General features: G+C 42.6%; 1 protein-coding gene across 1 annotated transcript; it reads right to left on the reverse strand.

Moving 5' to 3' along the window:
• Nucleotides 1-1,210: 1,210 nt before the first annotated feature.
• Nucleotides 1,211-18,254, reverse strand: LOC105198810 (protein espinas). The gene is given in 10 exon segments (XM_011165650.3): nt 1,211-1,829; nt 1,933-2,348; nt 2,870-3,196; nt 5,239-5,558; nt 7,465-8,001; nt 12,631-12,765; nt 12,767-12,804; nt 12,807-12,854; nt 12,857-12,936; nt 15,859-18,254. Coding segments are annotated over 10 exon segments (2,676 nt in total). The 5' UTR covers nt 16,380-18,254; the 3' UTR covers nt 1,211-1,575.
• Nucleotides 18,255-19,638: the final 1,384 nt, after the last annotated feature.

The following is a 19,638-nucleotide window of genomic DNA, read 5'->3' on the forward strand; positions in this document are numbered from 1 at the left end:
AAAAATAATTTTTTTTAATGTTCTTAAAACTGCGTTTTGAAACACGATTGATAAAAAATAAAAGCCAGGGCTTCTTTATGAGAAAATTAATAGGTAAAAAAAAACGGATAGTCACCTGTTTACAGTGACAAGGCTGTTACGCCTTAATAGAATACTCAACTTATCAGATCCTGACTCAAGCGTTTCTATCGTTCAAACAAACGAGATGGACATCGTTCCAAATTAGGCAATATATCAATCACGCACGATCGTAAGTGTGTCTATGTTAATGACGATCTTTCGAAAGATCCCAGATAGAAGAATAGGAAATTTCGAGGGCCTAATGGCTAGAATTTTGACGCGCTGTCAGACGCAATATCTCGCCGGGAGCGTGTAATGTGTTTGCCGGATGAGAGAAAGCATGAGTACCCTCCACGAGCCGTAAACTAATGCAGTGAATGATTGTCTCTAAGAGGGGCTACTACTTTCGCTCTTTCCGCCACTCGACCGTAAATTCCAATTTTCGCTCTTGTCGCTTTTACCTGAGATTTTCCATACCGTTCGCCTGTAAATATGAAAGCGAACGATCGATTTGTTCGGCTAAATCGAGATTTGCTTCGCGTCAGTGCAGAAATGCGCTGTATTCTTCTCCGTTTCTGAATTTATTATGAAGAAGCCTTTTGTGCGGCTTTCGTAATTTCCGCATCGGAAATTTAAATACAATTAAATCATAATTTTGTGCCTTAAGAAATCGAGGGAGAGAGAGCATTTATTTTCTGTCAATTAAAAAATTTAAGCGCTTACCGCAATTATCTAATCTTCTTTGATAAAGAAGAAAAGTGAAACTAATTAATGTCATGCGTTAAGAAGTAATACCGCAAAAAAATAATTATTTAATCGCATCAGAAAATCTTCCGCCGAGATAAACTGTGCAATGAATATTTCGCGTTGCAGTTCATCATTTGCAGCAACGATCACGCCTAGAATTTTCACCGATTAAGAAAATGATCCTTAACGACAGCGATTATCGCATTATCGCACTGGTAAACAATCGAATATAGCTATGAAAGGATAATGTCGCATAATTAGAAGGTATACTCACGTTAAACAGCTTCGGTTCTGCACGCGAATGGCTGTTCAGAGGGAGAGTTAGCGATACTCAATAATCAGCACATACTTTCATCGTACTTTCATTTCGCAGCGGGTAAAATGTCAGTGACAACAAGACACATGGGATTTATTATCATTGTCATTATTATTATCAAATACATTAATGGGGTATTAAAAATAGAGGGACGGCCGCGCCCGCTGGATCGTGGCGGCGTACCGGCGATCGCGTGTCCCGGAAGAGAGCTCACGATATTTACATAAATAAAATGAGTATTATTTTCACGTTGCCCGTACGCGTCCATGTGCTTCGCGTGCGTGCGAGGCGTGCTGCGATGCCGCAGGCGTCGACGACGCGCGACGCTTTGAAAGATACATCGAAGATGCGTCCACTTGGCGTAAGGAACTCTTTCTCTTGGATGTCACTTTCCCCTTAATTATCATGACGACAAGGAGGATGTCAAAACTCGTAGAGTACCGAAGGAGTTATCAAGATATGACGCATTTTTCCGTGTCCCTCTGAGCCTGGTTCGACGACGACGAGGAAGCGGGCGCGCGTTTCCTCGCGCACGCCACCGCATCGTTCGGCACGTAAGAGATCCGGACGCCGCCGTAAGCTCGTCGTGGTGGCAGCGCGTAAGCCGCGGCCTCGTCCGAGCTGCTGGATGAGCTGCACGTCGAGCAACAGCTCTCGGCGTCGTCATCCTCACCATCCATCCTCGACCTGGACGTACCTGCCGTTCCTGCAAAGATGTGTTTTAGTGAAAGAAAATATAACGTTTTGTCACTTATATATTTAAAAATAAAAATATAACTTTATTTCTTTAAGATAAGAATTTTACGTACCCCAAGTTGACGTGCTGGCGACTTCCTCGGGCTGCAAACTCCTCGATCGAGACACGTTCGTTCTCGACAACGACGTGGGCGAGGGCGACGACGACGAATTCCGGTCGTTCGTCGGCGAGAGAGGGATACGCGACGTCGCGCCGTGATCGTTGACATCTAGATCCCCCTGAAATCGCACGCGTCGCGACGTTGGCGTCGGCGGATCCGTCTGACTGGTTCCAATCCCGGGACTGGCCGGCGACGTCGCTGGCTCTAGCGTCAGTACGCCGGCGGACGCCGCGCCGGCGGTCGATGTCGATGCTGAGGCTCCCGACGACGGTCGCGGCGGTGGCGGCAGTTCCGGCATACTGGATGCGTGGGAAGGTGTGCAATTTTGGATGCATCTCAGGGGCTCCCGATCCCGCGCTTGCATCAGCCTGCAATGAAATTGCGATTTGCAATATTAATACATTTCTTGACTAAAAAGATGTAAAGTATTGTGTGTTGTATTTATTATTTAGGAAAAATATTGTCCGACACAACAGATCTACTAATAAAGATCCAAAAAAGATGTATAAAGTGGAAAAGTTCAATTTTATTCTTTTAATCTTACATTAGTTATTTAGTACATATAAAAATACATTTTACTTAGTTTATTAATTTATTTTACAGTTACTTCTTCTCTATAAAACTTTGAATTATGCTATTACCTATTCTGCCTAGGGTGTCCAATTTGAATTATGGTGCAAAAACATTAATCGTTACAAAATATGAAATAGTATTATAAAAATGACCATCTGATAAACGACACTAGTTTGTACTTATTAAAATTTTTAGCTTTTATTTAAGAAATATTATTCAAAAACAAAATAGGGTGCTGGTATTGGTGACTCCCCTCTACTTAAACTTAGCTAGCTCGCTGGTGCGTGAGCTATTGCGAGTAGTAAAGCAAACGTACCTTCCCAATTCGCTGCAGTTTTCGTCAGGATGAGAGCCGCGTTCCTGCAAGAGTCTCTCAAGGTTTCGTTCCAGAAGTACTCTGTCGAGGCCGCTGGGTCTGGAACTGCTGGAAGGAAGTCCTTCTACGCCGAACTCAGGGTTCAGAGTGTTCTGGGTAGGCGTCGTCGCCAAGGAAGCGGAAATTTGCTGATGTCTTCTGGTCATTCGAGGCGAGTTTCTAGGTGATCCGAGAGTATGCCTCGAGCCTGGAGGAAGAGGAGGTGGAGGCGGTGGAGGTGGACTCGATGAACCCTCACTCGTGGCCACTGTCTGCCTCCTACTGCTTCTAAACAATATAAAAAAAACAATGAATAATTTAGCTTATAATAATTTTATATACTTAAATCGTATAAGCATATTTGTTGCAGTTTTAAGTAAATAACTTTTAAACGAGTAACTGGTTCTAAACTTTTGCATATTTATCAAAATTTTGTCAGTACCTAAAAATTTATAATTGAATTAAAATGCTACATTTCAAATGTACAATAATATAAATACTATAAAACATGATTTTACATAAGAGTCAACAGAAAACAAAAAATTACATAATTTTTAATTCAATAAGAGAATTGTGCTCAAATTTTATACAGATATTTGTAATTATAGATATTACAATATAATAAATGTAATAATAGAAGAATCTATGAAATTTTTATACTTTTGGTAATGTTTTGAGATGTGCCACTTTTTTAAATTTCACATAGCACATATGTCTATAATTCTCGAAAGATATTAAAATGACATCAAAAAGATACGCATGCTATCTGAGAGGTTCTACCTTCCTCTTTCATATTTTAATTAAATGTATAATAACATGCGAAGTAAAATTTATTAAAATTTTTGTTTTGTTTTGCCACGGTTATGTTGCACGGTTAGAGTGCCACTAATTACTTCTCATTCCGAATTAAAATTATGCCCACATTTGCGGCATGCTAAAAATTCGCGACAATTAGAAGCGTAATAAAATTTAAATGCGACATTCGCTACTCCTTTGTACACGCCTCCGAAACGAGGTTCTTATGTATATGAGCGGAATTTAAATTCAACCACGAAAGACGCCGCTCTATAGGTGATGCATTAACATGTCTTTAAGCATATAATCCAAGTGCTCAATGCCTTGCCGATTTTATTAGCGATAATGTATGCGAACTCAAATGTCGCCTATAAAATACGTATCACTTGATCACGATTTGTATAAACCTATTTTTCTGTCACCTGTACACTGTGAAAGAAATGATTAGTATTTGTGATTATAATTGCATGATAAAATTATGGTTAAGAATTCCTTTTTTATATTATATATATTATTATTATGTTAGTAATAATAATTTTATATTTATAGTTTTACCAATTGATGATAACATTTTACTATACGTAAATTATAATTTCAAATATTAATGTAGTAAAATATCAACATATGGATAATAAAAATAAAATAAACATTTTAAACTTGTTATCTGCTTCGTTTCCAATGTTGGGACAAATCGGACAATTTTCTTTTTTTAATTTTTTCGTTGTGTTATAAGAAATATCATGTTTATGTATCATTTTATTACATTTATTTTATATAAAAATGCATATATATGGTAAAAATAAAACTCTTAAATCTCAAACCAAAAATAAACATTTAAAAAATTATAGTAACGTGTAATAATAAAATTAGTTTTTTTAATAATTTTTTTATGTATGAAAAAAAATTGATCCCACGGTTCGCTTCGATCTACCCTAATTTGCATGGTAAAAATGATAAAAAAACTACAAGTATAATATATAGTTGGCATTAAAAATAGTTATAAATTATAGTTAAATTATGGTAATCATTTCTTTCCCTCGGTGTATAACAAAATTAAAATGTTTTAAACGCAAACCAAAGATGATTAATAAGCGATTTAACAATTATTCATCATTTATCACGATTTTCAGTCTTAATCGTCCGGACAGAAAACGTAAGACAAGTCTACTTCGCTAATATGTCGACAAACTTTAATCTCAGTTTCAACGATTCTCCCGTCTCCATCTATCTCCGCTTCTAAAGCGAAACAAGTTAGACGGTGAAACCGGCTACATTAGTATAATTTATCGTCGCCGTAATAATTTCTCGGCGTATAACTACTCCGCTACTCGCGAACACGGGAAGCAGCGCACACAGCTCGCGAGCTCGCGCGTAATCGCGGGATGTTACCGGCGGCTATAATTTTTACGGATGGATCCGCGCGCGAACCCCCGCGCAGTCGGAGGCAGGACAATGAAAGCAACCCTCCGTGACCCCGGGAATCTCGCCTCGGGGCAAAAGGAGGTATGCGAGAGATCGCGCGCGGAGCACAGTACCTGAGGAAGGACGGCGGGGGTGGCGGTGGCCCGGCGGAGGAGTCGCTCGGTGTCGTCGGCGGTTCCCCCTTGCTACACGCTATGCTGCAGTAAATGGCACCACGTCGCGGCAAGAACGGTCGACCCAGGAGGGAGGTGCGGCAAGTGGCGCAGCAGAAGCAAGCCTCGGTCGCGTGCCAGTGTTGACCCTCGTGCGACATTTGGCCCTGGTCGACGCCGATCGGCTCGCCGCAGCTGTCGCAGTACTCGGCGAAGGAGGCGTCGAAGCACCTGAGACAGTACGGCCGGCCCTCCCGCATCACGTACCGCTGGCCGCCGAGCTGCGAACAGAGGAAGATGCGTGCGTTTCGCATGAATTTACGAATCATTTGCGAAGGTGGATCCAGATCAAGCAGCAAAGCGTGACGCGAATAAATGAACCAGTTTTAACGAGAATGGACGACGACTCGAGTACGAATGAGCTTGAATCTGCATCCACGAATACACTGAAAGAAATGGAAAGAACGATTGCATTGAAAAGAAGATTTGCTAATAATTATTTTCATATTTGTATTTCAACAAAATCGTTCTTTCATTGTACTTAAATATCATTTTTCGAGACATTAAAGGAAAGTATTTGCCACGTTTGATCGAATATGTCGTTCTTATTCGTTCATCTTTGCTAGTTTGATCTGGAATCACAGCTCTCTAGGAGAGACAGCGCATCGCTCGTTTACGAACAGAAATCCTACAGAAAATAAAAGACTTGAAGACTATCGCATTCGAGCGACGCGCAGGATTAGAGCGCTAGGAGTGAGATGCATCAATTTTTTTACGAATAAATATGTTTATACACGTCACATTTTAATTTGAACATATCAGAAAGGGTTTCAATTTCAATTTTAAAAATAAAAAGAGCTTGGAATTTAGCAGTGAGGAAGAGACGTGGCAAAATACATTGTATCGAAAACCGGTAGCGCATTCCTCAATCATAGGAGAACATAGTTGTCTTATCTCAACACGGAGAAGTAGGCATCGCTTCGGTGATAATGGCGTTACGCCGGTGACCGGTTATTCACTGGAGCATGTATTCTACATACGGGCGGCGGTGATCTGATAAAAGCGCAAGGTTCTTACAGTACTCGCTTCTCGCATACGTTCGCGATATAGATACCACGTTACCCCGCACTCTCTCAACCGGAGAGAATAACTCTTATATCACCACTTAGTAAATTGCGCCGAGTTAAATTTAAATAAGAATCGCCTCCACCCTCTCCCACTGAATTTTTCCCAGGTTTCCTTCGCGCGTGATAAATGCATCACAATTCACAAGTTCACACCCAAAGCCGAACACAACCGGTGCGGGAAAGAAGGCGAAAAGAAGGCGGACGCGCTGGCTTCTGTGTATCTCTCGCGAGCGACGCTATCTAAGTCGGAAGACGTATCTGGAGGAGATAGAGTCAGCTGGCGCGGGATTATGAATTGCTACGCAGCTGTAAATTCGATAGCGACGTAATCATTAACTCGGCGGCGCGCGTTTCCGATGTGCCGCGGCACGACCGCGCGTGTACCGTTAGGTCGAAACGATTCGCCGCGGAGAATCATCTTATGAAAAATCCGATATTCTACATTTATATATTTATAAGCCCGATCCCCCAGCACTCTGCTGCCGCAACCAGTCCCTGTACGGGGAGAGAAGTTACGCGTGCGCCGTTATGCTGCATGCCCCCGTATTTGTAACCGTCACACGCGAATGTCTTCATTCGTCGCACCTTGAGAGATATGGAACACATTTCATAATAAATATATAAATATATTTAGCTATCTATGAATAAATGTCGAGAGTAGTCTCGTAATATTGAAAATAATAATTTTGAAAAATTCTTGTTCTCCATTTTAGAAAATCGTTTCTTATTTATAGTCCTACTATTATACTAGTTTTAGGTTAAAATTTAACCGTTAAATTAAAGCTGATTAAGAGGTAGCGATGGAGAGAAGAAGCGAATAAATAACAAGTAACAAAGAAATCTACTGTTTCTTCTACATCATTAGAAATGTATCAGAAAATGTGCAGTTCCCGACATCACATGATGACAAAGTGCTCTATTTTGCATTTTTGTTATTATATTATGGTCTGTAAATGAAAACAGTAGAAACTAAGCTTAAAGAGAACAGTAGACAGAAATCTGCTCTCTACAATGACACATAATCGACACAGCATTTTGCCAACTGGGCATGTATTCCTACCTGCCGGTCGCACTCGAGACAAGCGAAGTGGCGCATATGCCACGCTCTACCCTCGGCCTCGGTGCACTCGTCGGCGAGGATGATCTCGTCGCAGGCGCAGCAACGCGGCTTGAGGGTCTCGGCGTGGTGACGGCCGCAGTAGAGCCTGCCGTCCCGCCAAAAGTAGATCAGATCCACCAGCAGCTGACGGCACACGCAGCAGACGAAGCAAGCGGGATGCCAGAGGGCGGCCGGGCCCGCGCGGCTCGCCGCCACGGCCATCTCGCCGGCCGCGATCGCGCGGCCGCACTCGCGGCATCCGGCGCCGTGCGGCCGCTCGAGCTGGCTCGCGTGCCCGCGGCCGAGGGCCTCGCGCTTCCGCTGAGCCGCGAACACGCGCAGCTCGCGCTTCTCCTCCTCGGTCAGGCCGCTGCAGTAACGCGCCTCGTTGTCGTGCGGCGGTAGCTGCTGCAGCAGCTGCTTCACCCGCTCCCGCTCGCCGGCGCTACCCGCGTACGGGATCTTGTCCTCCGGCAGCGCGCTGAAGTACAGATGCACCTGCGAAAACAGACGCGCGAATTGAGATTGGAGTCGCGAGGAGCGCGAGAAGGCGGAGGACAGAAAAACGGAGTGTGTGCATGCGGCCCGAGCAACCGAGCGTCATATACCGTAAACGCTCACATTGGGGCGGGCCACGCGCGAACGATAATGCGCGCCTATCGCGAAAATTGCACGAGACGACGACCTATAGTTACTTTAACATCAAGCGTGGGACGCTCCGTCGTATTTGAAGCGTGCTATCTCCTCTTAACGGCTCTCGGAGTCCCGACGACGCCACGTGGTGTGTTCGCCAAGTGGTTTCACGAGTGTTGCGAAAAAAAAGTAACATTTCTCACAAGATTAATCGAGAAGACGGATATGAAAAAAAACAAAAATTGTAGTCGGTGAAAAAGAAGAATCGCCGGACCCGTTTGCCCACGTAGAAAAGTCACTTTTGAACATCAGCGTTACATCGTCGATTATTAACTGATCACTAAAACCGCGCGACAGATTCCCTAACTAATGGTCCAGCTGACTTTCTGTCCCTTCATCGATTGCATCGCCGCGCCGATCATGATATATATAGACAAGGCAAAGAATTTAGTGTCAACTGCAGGTGACGTTAACCGATGGTCGTTGAGACTCGCCCTGGCCGTCGCAAATTTAGATAAGTATCGGGATGGGCACTGTCAACATACCGAAGAGACGAAGGAAAACACTGTCGCGCGGGTTTATACTACCGAGACGGAAACCTGCTTGCGGCGGGGCCAACGATAAAAGGGAGTATAGGCAAGGCACGCGAGGATAAAAGTATGCGCGCAGTTTTATTTCCAGCGTATACTCTTACCAGGATACGTACCGCGAAGGGTTTGATGTCAACGCAGGTATTTCCATAAGAATATCGCCCTGGAGAACGAAACCGCGCGCGTGCGCGCGCGTTTCGATAGGAATTTGCACGTAATCGAGTTTCTGCACAATCTTGCGGTAAATTTCCCTGCGTTACGACTCGCGTCCGTTTATGAGTGGCAATAGCAACGTCAGTTCCGTGCATGCCATTAAACACTTGGCGCCGCGCGCGTGGGTCTTATGCACGTTCCTTTTGTGTGCGCTAACCGTTCGAGACGTCTACCTCGCGAGGGTTTATCAAGATACGCTGTCGATTAATAACAAAATAATACAATAAAATATATGGGAAAGTAAATATATTATATGTATCGCATCCCCGCAAGAAAAGTGATACAAATTTTTCGAATGATATACGGATTTTGTATCGATCTTCAATCAAGAAGTGAAACAAGTTGAATTCAAATATGTAAACAAAAAACAGGAAAAATAACACAAATAAAAAAAGAGTAGTTTTTAGGTGTCTAACGTTATAATAAGATTAATATCTACATTACTTTTGGAAACTTAAAACATGCAATTTATGATTAGCTTTAAGTTAAATTATGTTTAATATTGCGGTAAATAATTAATTCTGAGAGCAACTATCAAAGCTTCGTTACAGTTTATTTAGACATTATAAGATGGTTACTGATAATTAGTGTTCACCGTGTTTTATATAAAAAATAAATTTTAGTTTTGCACGTAGCAGTGATTTTTACAGGTGTATATTCTCTACATAATTTTGAGAAGTATGCTAGATATTAATTTTTTAACTTTAGTTTAGCATAAAGGCCTTGAATGTGACTTTCAAATAATGTAATAAAATTTAATGTATGCCATAAAATGTATGTATGAATTGGGCATATAAATTTATATCATGCAATGAGAGGGGTCGTGAGATGTTTGTGAGTAATTTGCATTACGAACGTAAGACCGCGACTTTACAAGTCATAGTGGACGTTGCATAATGCGTAGTAACAGCAAAGAAATTATGTTAAAAAGTTGTTTTTTAAGCCGAAAAAATAATTATATTAAAAAAAATTTGTTTGTAGAAATAAAATACATATATTTTATAAAATGTTCATAAAACTTTGTTTTGTGGCATAACGTGTAAAATTTACGAAGGTTCATTAATTTATGATTTCTTTTCATCATTAAAAGTGCTTTTCATGACATTAGTTATTAGTATTTCACGACCCCCCTGTTATCTCACAAGCACATCCCTTTTTCCCTCTTCAGTGAATTGTATATATATCCGTTCTATCCGATAAACTTCTACCTATAGGGTGATTGGTAGAATTCTATGGCTAACAAACTGGTGTTGATAAGAATTGTATTAATATTTACTGAGTTATTTTAAAAAACAAAATAATATTCCCCTTCACTTAGAGTCACTCTATATTATAAGAGTAGCGCAATCCTTTCATCTAAGCGATGCCGACTTCAATCGCCATTATAGACTTAATAGGTCTCTCATCCAATGAGCGTTCAGTGATTCTAGTTTCCACACTTTTCAACAATGGAAAAATTTCCAGCATTAAGTCCAAAATGGCGGTTGTTTGCGCTAACCCTTATAATATAGAGTGACCTCCCTCTACCTTCACTCCCTCTCCCCTCTCTCTATATATATTATATATGTGTGTATGTATCGGAAACTGAGCTAGAAAGATACTAGTGATTTAAAAAAAAACAGAAGCAAAAAAATATATTTCCTTCCTCTTTAAATTATTACGCGTATTAATAGTCAATTCTTAAAGAAAGTTTATTAAGAATATATTGCAAAATTTAATTCAAAAGACTAAAAGTGAATTTCAAAGACGTGAATTATCAAGAGTTACTGAGTTTACTACTATGGAGATATCGGTATCTTCTGATTCGCGTGAGGATTGCACGTATTACTGGCTGTCACTCGTTATGGAGACGCAAAATCTTCGCGAATTGCAGCGCGAATTGTTGTGCTTTCAGATGCACTCAAGATCGCGCGAAAACGCGAATTGACTGCATCGTCGTGCGGGGATAGGGAGGGTGGTCTTAAGAGCGCGAAAAGCTTGTTGCGCGGGATTATCGTCCCCTTGCCGAGAACGCCGAGTCATAATATATAATGCGCGTTAGACGTAATGACACTTAAAATGAGTAAAGAAAACGCGCGGACGGACGCCGCTAGGACGCGCATCGAAAGCGGGAAATAAAAGCGGGAAGGAGGAGGCGGACGAGAAAGAGAAGAAGAAGAGGAGGAGAAGAGGAAGAGAAGCGGATTTGCACGCATCGCGCCGCGGAGTCGCGAAATAAACGACGATGTTCGCGCGCGGCGCGTATAAGCCAGCACGCATTGTCGAGAGAGAGAGAGAGAGAGAGAGAGAGAGAAAGAGAGAGGACTTTATTCCGCACCGTGCCGACGCAAAACGCTCGCGCTTAAACCAATTAATGAACGACGAGTGCGTTAGTTAGCTCCTTCGGCGGGAAGGGAATCTAACGTGGCATTATCCGATTGTACGCCATCGTGCGTTTAATTAAATAAAATGATTTCGTTTTTGATATTTCGCAACGGAGGGTATTCGTACATACGAAAGGGTGCTTTCCGATAAATATTTAATTAGAGAGAAACCTACGAGAAAAAAGGAGCGATGGCAGTTTCAACGATGAAGTATTGACGATTACAGAATTATTCCAAAAAAGTCAAAAAAACAAAAACTTTGTATATTAAAAAGAGAACTTCAACCGATATGTAAAAACACAATATAAACGAAAAGCCAAAGCGATGGAGTCGTCTGCATTACAAAAACATCATTTTATTAAACAAGTTATATTTCGTATTGGTTTTATAGAAATGTAACTCTTTTATAGAATTAAAACACATGATAATGTATACGACTCTGGTCTATTTTTTATCAAAAACAGGAAAAAATTTTTTAATTACAGATTTTTTTTATCAAATATTAGTTATTATTAAATTGACTTTTAATTTAATCAGGTGATATTACTATTTTATGTTCAACTTAGATCTGTATTTTAAGAAAAATTATTCGGCGCGCAGGTGAACTTGAAAATATAAAATTACACTATAAATATCAACATAAATGTATAAGATCTAGCTATGACATAAAAAAGCTTTTCGTATAACAAAAACTTTGCCGAAAGTTTTTCTTAACGAGTTACGCGGCAGCTTGATCTCCGAAGATGTTCCTTTTCGAAAACAAAATCTTTCGAAAGAGAAGATTGAAGGGTACAACTATACAGTTAATACATTTTGTATCTTCTGCATTCTCTTCTGCCATGCCCTTTTTCGGGTGAACCCCTCGATTACGCTTTATCATCGTTATACCCAGCGAGAGCTTTCACCGGCGCGCAGTCTGATGACTCACTGCGCTGTCGTCGTTCACGACGGTAATCGTCCCGGCGATCTGGAGGCCCGCACTCGCGGTCACTGGTTCCCGGCGAGACGAATCGCCGGCGACACCCTCGCATTACATGCATACACGACACGGCAAAGAGGCCTCCGTCTGCCTTTTTTTCTCTCCCATCTCAACAGCGAATTAATTGATCTCTATTATTGCACAAAGTATAAAGTCCTGTAAAAATTTGTGCCCCGTTTACTCGGTTTACTCAGCCTCATTATTTTAATTCTCGACCTCTTTCGAAACGATGCTACCGCATGCTACCACACTCGTTGTTGTTTATTCTTTTTTAGGAATTTTTAGCCGACACTCCATGCTCACAGGATTTTATTATCTCGGGATAAAATAAATTTATATTCCACTCTACCTGGTCGGGCCTCAACCCAGGTGGCACCCACGTGTATTCTTCGAGCGCGCAGCCACTGTCGTCGTCGCTCTGCGAATGCCTTTGGTGATGCTGCATCAGAGCCTCCTGCAGCGCCAGGCCGGGCGGCGCAGCTTGGTACCGGGCTCTTGAACGGCTCCTGGTGAGGCGCGCCCCGGCGCCACTCGGGAAGGCCATGGCCATCGCCATCGGCGGGCCCGGCCCAGACCGAGTCCCGAGGGACCGCCCGCCTCCGTCGAAGTCCGCTGGTGCTCCTCTCGCGGGCACCTGCAGCTCCTGCACACTTTCCTGTAAGGAAAAGAAATATATTCATAAAAATGACAGTTATTTCTTTAATGCCAAAATATATTTTCAAATTGTGTTGCTATATCGTATTTGACGGAGATTAATTAAGGATGTATAGGACAGTTCTCAAAAAACATTAAGAAAATTATGAGAAAATTACAGATTATTTTATATTGCATTTGAAAATAGTATAAACAATTCGACGACAATTTTCCATCTGAATAAAAAGTTATTCCAATAAAAAGTAGACATGTGCGCTCTGATAAAAATATAATTAACAATAAAATAATGAAAATAATCTGAATGTTTTTAAATACTTTAAATATTCAAAATAATTTATGTAAATTTTCATTGTGATATATAAAGAAATCAGTTCTGTAAAATAAACAAAATTTATTTATTTATTTACAAAATAATTAAAAAGACAATCACAATAAAATTTCATGTAAATCATCTGGAATGCTTAAAGCACTTAAACAAAAAATTGAAATTTTTATTCATATTGTAAAAATTAATTTAATTTTTAATAACAAATACAGTAAATAAACTTTAAAAATATTATTAAATAAAAATATAATCTTATTCACACAACTTTCATATGTGTATAGTTTATTAGAAGTGTTAACATTAAATACATTTTTAAATTTTATTTATTTTGCAGGGACTGTACATCCTTAAATCATTCTTTTTAATTTTTTAGAGAGCGATTGTAACATTGTTATTGCCAGTATCTGTCATCTGTTATAATTGTTGTTGTATTTACGTCGCATTAAGTTACCTGGTCAAATAAATTCTTTGTAATGCCTCATTGTCTAATGGGAAATGAGACTGCGAGAAATACATGTGGAATATAATAGATCTACAATGTATGTATCAAGATCTCAAGATAGATGCAGAAGGATTCTCACGGGAGTAATCCTTGAGTCGCGCAATTGTGTTTCTGAGTTCATGTTTCCCTGAATTAAATTATACAGGCCTACAATTTAGGATCTTCCTATTATTAGAGCCTGGAATCTTACCTAATTACAGACCTAAATTCTGTAAAATCTACTTGGCTTAGGGTAGCCTAGAATTCTGGAATGTAGAATTATACGCGCAAGTCCGAAATATATCCAGAAATTTCGCTTATGATTCATAAATATTTCTGCCCATACCAGTTCTCGTCACGTGTGTGAAGATATAAAAGGAAAATTGGGGACGTAATAACGAGAGAGAAATAGAACGTGATGCACGACAAAATAGAATAAATGACGAAATTACCGCCGAGAGCGCCCGATTCCTCGCTCGAATAAATCGATACGTTTCAATCTAAAATTCTCCGTTCCGCGAGCGTGTAAGGAAATCGCACGTACTGTTCCACATGTTCTGCACCAACGAACGCTAAAGCTATCGAAACATTCGTGCGAGGATGTCTTCCACTGATTGTGAGTACAACCGAGGAACGATTCCTGATTAATACAGGTTTCGCTGTGGCCTGTGTAAATATGCCGTTTCCAGCCGTCGAAGATGGTAAGGCTGTTAAACGCGGAATTGCGTTCCAGATAAGCCTGCATGAAGGCAGATAAGGTAATAAAAACAAACTGATGATAATACGTCCAGCCACACGGCGTTTGATTTTTACTCCTCGAAATCCCCGTATCATTAAATTCTTGGTTCGTTAAATTTAATTTCTATGAATATGTATCATGTGATACTCGATTCCAATAGCAATGTTGTAATGTGCATGTGTAATATATTATTTGAAACGTGACTTTATGTTTCCTCACACGTTTCTAATTTGTAATACTAAATACTACCACTACTTTTCAATGCTTTGAAAACTATTTTGTAATTCAAATTAAACTTGTACTGAAGTACACTTAAAAAAAATTTTAAATATAAAAGGCTCGGTTTGATTAAAAAAAACAATAATAGGTTACGAGCTAATATTGTTAGGTTGGTGTAAAAATAATTGTTTTTGTTATTTTAAACTTTGACGCTTATTTTGGAATGAACTTTGATTTAATAACCTTTATGCTATTTTAAAGCGTGAAATTTGCTTCACTGATTTATGCTAATGGTTTGTTTTCAGTTTATTCTTTCTATTTTAGGCTGTCAAATTAAAGATGGAAAAAAGGACGTTTGTGCGACCCTTCTCATCTTCAAAGCTCTCGTCTTCGTTACGAAGTTTTTAGAACCAATGTTGAGTTGTATGTTCGTTGATGGTCCTCTGACCAAATGCTTGGTTGATATTGCGAGCAGTTTCTGCTGCTTTACATCCCATTCTGAACTCAATAAAATCGTTCGAAATGACTTTTTTGCCATCTTTAGTTTGACAGCCTAAAATAAATAAGAATAAACAGTGAAAACAAACCATTAACATAAATTTCAGTAAAGCAAATTTTGCGCTTTAAAATGGTTTACATATTACGTGAACACATTTATATAAAAGTTAAATAAGTATCAAGCATTAAAGTTTAAAATAATAAAATCTGCAATTATTTTTGTACTATGACCTATAACATCACTAATATTCTAAATGTGTAGTACAAGCGCGTTTCAATAAAATCTTGAAAAATTGATTAGATTAAAAAATTGATATAGAATTGAAAATTACTTTTTTATATTTATAAAATATTTTAGACTTTTTCAAAAGTTTTTCTCACACACACACACACATACACATATTAACGTGATTTACAAAGGATGAACACCTCTCAACTTTGTTAAGAATTTCAGATTTATATCCAGAAGTATTCCACACACCCAAAGCACAGATTCTTCACCTAATACATAGATTTCGGAATAAACGCTCTATATTTTATCATACTATCGCACTGCATATATTTTTGTAACGCGGCTTCCCTGAATTTAAAGGGAAATTTTACATCCACCGAAGAAATGTCCAAGGAGAAACATTCCTCTCGGTCAACAACGGCAACTTACTCCGAACAACCGGCGGCCGCATCGTAACCCGAATGCATCGAACCGCAGTCGACTACGCGGCCACATTCCGCGTCCCCCGCGGCACGGCGACCGAAACTGGTCCCGTCATCATGATGAGCGCCCTTCAGGAACTCCACGCACTTCTCCGTAGGGCTCGCGCGCGACGTCGTCAATGCCGGACAGCCAACCACGGCGGCGACGACGTCGTCAACGTCGTTATCGTTGTTCACGCCATTTTCGCGATTTCTCAGAAACGCGTCCAGGTAGTGATGCTCGGCGTCGGTGATGGTTGGTAGGTCGTAAACTCCGGGCGTTGCCCAGGGCGCGTCGATGCCGACGGGACGTGCCGCGACGTCCTCATCGTTCTGGCCGACACTATTTCTGGCATCCTGGTTGTTTTTCCTGCCGTAGAGTTTACGCAGGTACGCTTCCTGGTGGCTTCTGGTGGCCCAGCATCCGCCCTGCCACCATCGCTTCGAACCGAGCACCGCCGTGCGTCTCCTCCGTGCCAAGCTCGACATGCTTCTTCCTACGCGACGAACGGCGAATGCGATGGACGAGCAATAGCAGCAGCAGCAACAGCAGCAAGAGCAGCGGCAACAACCACATCCGGACCGACGACCGACGAGGACGGTGGTCGTTAAGATCGATTTCCACCGGCGGTCTCTTCCTCCGCGGGCTTCACGGCGTAACCCCGTCCCCGACGGTAATAATCGCCGTGGCCGAGACCTTCTAATCTAGGAAACGCCGGCGGGGACCTCTCTCCTTCCTTCCTTCCTCCTTCTGCCCCTCCTCCCCCCCCTCAAGGTATATTATGTCCCTTTTCGCGACCACCGCCGCTCGTCCTCTCGCCAAAGCTAATAAGGCGACGCTTCGGGCACTCGAGACACACCGGGGTTTTTGCTTCTACGTAGAAACCCTTCTGCTGGTATAAGAGTATTAAATGCCTTTCGTGGTACGCGCTCTTGATTGCGTCTGGAGCCTGACTTTCCGGCGTTCCTAGAAGCGATGGCTCGCCGCGAAGAGGCGTTTGCTCATCACGAACAGAGTTTTTATGCTGATATACACACTCTCTCGCTCTTACATTCGGAGTCTTCTCGGGGAGGAGTTAATGAGATGTACGTGCTTCAACTTATCTCTCGTCATTATTTTTTCCCCAACGTCAATTTAGTTGATAGTGATAGACGCTAATCGGTCCACCAAGATGTCATCGCGATATCCGTCACTCGAGCTTTCCTTCTCGCTTCCCTCGAATGCATTCTCGTCAATCGCCACAAAGACTTTCCGACATCCGTTCACCTTCCTCGGCAGCTCTCTCCATTATCTCGAGATGTCAACGGCGCTCGCGCTCTCAAGAATTTCTCGCATCGGTGCGTAACGGATGTAGAGAGGAAATGAGAAAATTCGCGCGCGAGACGCTGTCGCCGAGATGGAAGTATCGGAATAGAGGCGTCTCGCGTCGCGTCGGACGGAGCGGACGGAGCGAGAATGCAGGGTTCAATCGCGCGGTGCCGCGGCACCGTATCGCCGTCGTCGTCGTCTCGCGAACGTCTCGCCACCGGCAGGATCAGACTCATCGCGCCGTCCGTTCACCATCTCTCTCTCTCTCGATTGGCACGCGCGCTCGCGAAACGCGAGCGAATAACCCGCGACCTCAGTCTCGAGCAATAAGGGCGACAGAGATAGCGGCGGCGAGGGAAGAAGAGGAACGAGCTGATCGGAGAGAGAACGAGAAAAGGGAGAGGATCGAGTGCGCTCCGGCGAAAGCAGTCGCCGTAGGAGGTGAGGAGCGCGGGAGGGAGGGAGGAATCTCGTGAAAGATAAAGAAAGAGATAGATAGATGTGGAGTGAAAGAAAGAAGAGGCGGCGAGCCGCGGAGAGAGAAAGAGAGAGAAAGGGTGGGTAAAGCAGGTCGGAGGGATGAGGATCAATCTGTACGTATAACCGGTAGTACAGCACGGATTAACGTTTAAATACGCGACACCTATCGCGCGGTACAAAAGCGATCGGTCGGCCGGGATCCGAGATACGCGATCTCACACTCGCGTCTATCGAAGTCACTCTCACGGCGGGGCCTGATTGCGGCCCAGATGCGCGGAAACTCGCGTGCGCGGATGACAGCCGCTGATGATTCCGCGTAATCATGCGGAATGACGATCCGTGGTCGTCGATCGGGCGCTTCCACTGCGTTTATCCAGAGCACACTTCTCGAAGCGTAGTCGTTTTAATCGCGACACTCCCTTGTCGCGCACGAAAACTCGATCGCGATCGCAGAAAACATAAGCGAACGCGATTAACGCGCGGTGCGGTACGGCGCGGCGCGACGCAACGCGCATTAAAACCTTCGAGAGGCGGCGTCCTCGTCCTTCGTTCTACCGGCACGGGGCGTGCTGAGGCCGAGCGGACACTGAGCATACTCTGGGACTCAGCGGGCCCCCGTGTCTGCGGGACACGGGGCGAGAGAGGGACAGGCTGGGGCCCGCAAGCGAGTGCCGGCCCCGCGCGAGGAAGGAGGAACGAGCGAGCGTGCGAGTGCCGCGTCGGTGCGTGTAACTCTCCGACGTTACCAATACGCGCGCCAACTCCCCTCTTCGCCGGAGAGAGCCTTCTTCTCTCTTTCTCTCTTTCTCTGTCTCTCGCTCTTCTCGATATATTTATATTCGTTTCTAATACGCGCGGCGTGTCGGGGCCCGACTCCTCTCGCCGTGGGCCTCACCGTCGCGTATGCGCGTCCCGCGACGGGCCTCGGGCCGCTTTGCTCTGCTCTGCTCTGCTCTGCTCTGCTCTGCTGTGCTCTGCTATGTTCGACTCTACTCCGTTCTGTTCTCCGCGAGGAACAACCTTTGCTACTTCTGCAACGGTGTCCTCCTAAGAGACACGCCGCGTTTCTCTACGCTACACGCAAGGCGACACTTCGCTCGCTCTTCCGTCGCGATTAAGTATCTGGTTGGCTAAAAACGAAGATAAAGACGAGTATTTCCACGCTGCGGGACAGCCAGTCGCATATACGATCCTTAAATTGCTGCAGATGGGAAGACTCGTCCCGCGGAGAAGACGGAGAAGACTAATTGCTTGCAAGTAGTCCGTGTTAAATGGAACTGATAACGCGGCCAGACTCTTTTCAGTTTTTATTTCTGGATAAGAGGTTTCGAGTGCAAGTGTAACAAGGGATCGAAATAAATACGTTATTTGCGAGATCCACTTTGGATACAACTTTGCGTTTAAAGTAGATTGTACATTCATAAAACCCGGCTTATACTTGTCTCGAAAAATTCTCAGATATGTACATACTCTCTAAATTGGAATCAATGTATTATTCACTGAAAGATAGTGAACAGTCAGTAATTACAGTTACTATACAACATACTTGTATAGTAATATAATATGTTTTTCAGTGACAGTACACTGATTCGGTCAGTGAGAGTACACCCTTCTTAATTAAAATCACTGAAAAATAGTGAATAATCACTGATTACACAGTTATAAGTATATCACTGCAAATTAGTAAAATTCCACTGATTCAGATTTAAAGAGTAAGTACGCGAAATCCTTTTTATCCGATTTCAAGAAGAAAACAAAATTCAACTTTGAAGACTTTGGGATGATGTATTATCTAAATCCGTGTCAAATCAGGCTCGGTAAAAGATAGGCTAATTCTTGTCGATCGTGTTTAGGTACAAATCCGAACTTGTATTTCGATGGGGTCTTCCACTTGTTTCACCGTTCGGATATCGTCGATTATCCGTCGACCCTTCGTAGGGACATCAAGGGACAGAGATA

This window comes from Solenopsis invicta, chromosome 11 (genome assembly GCF_016802725.1).
Source record: "Solenopsis invicta isolate M01_SB chromosome 11, UNIL_Sinv_3.0, whole genome shotgun sequence".
Taxonomy (NCBI): domain Eukaryota; kingdom Metazoa; phylum Arthropoda; class Insecta; order Hymenoptera; family Formicidae; genus Solenopsis; species Solenopsis invicta.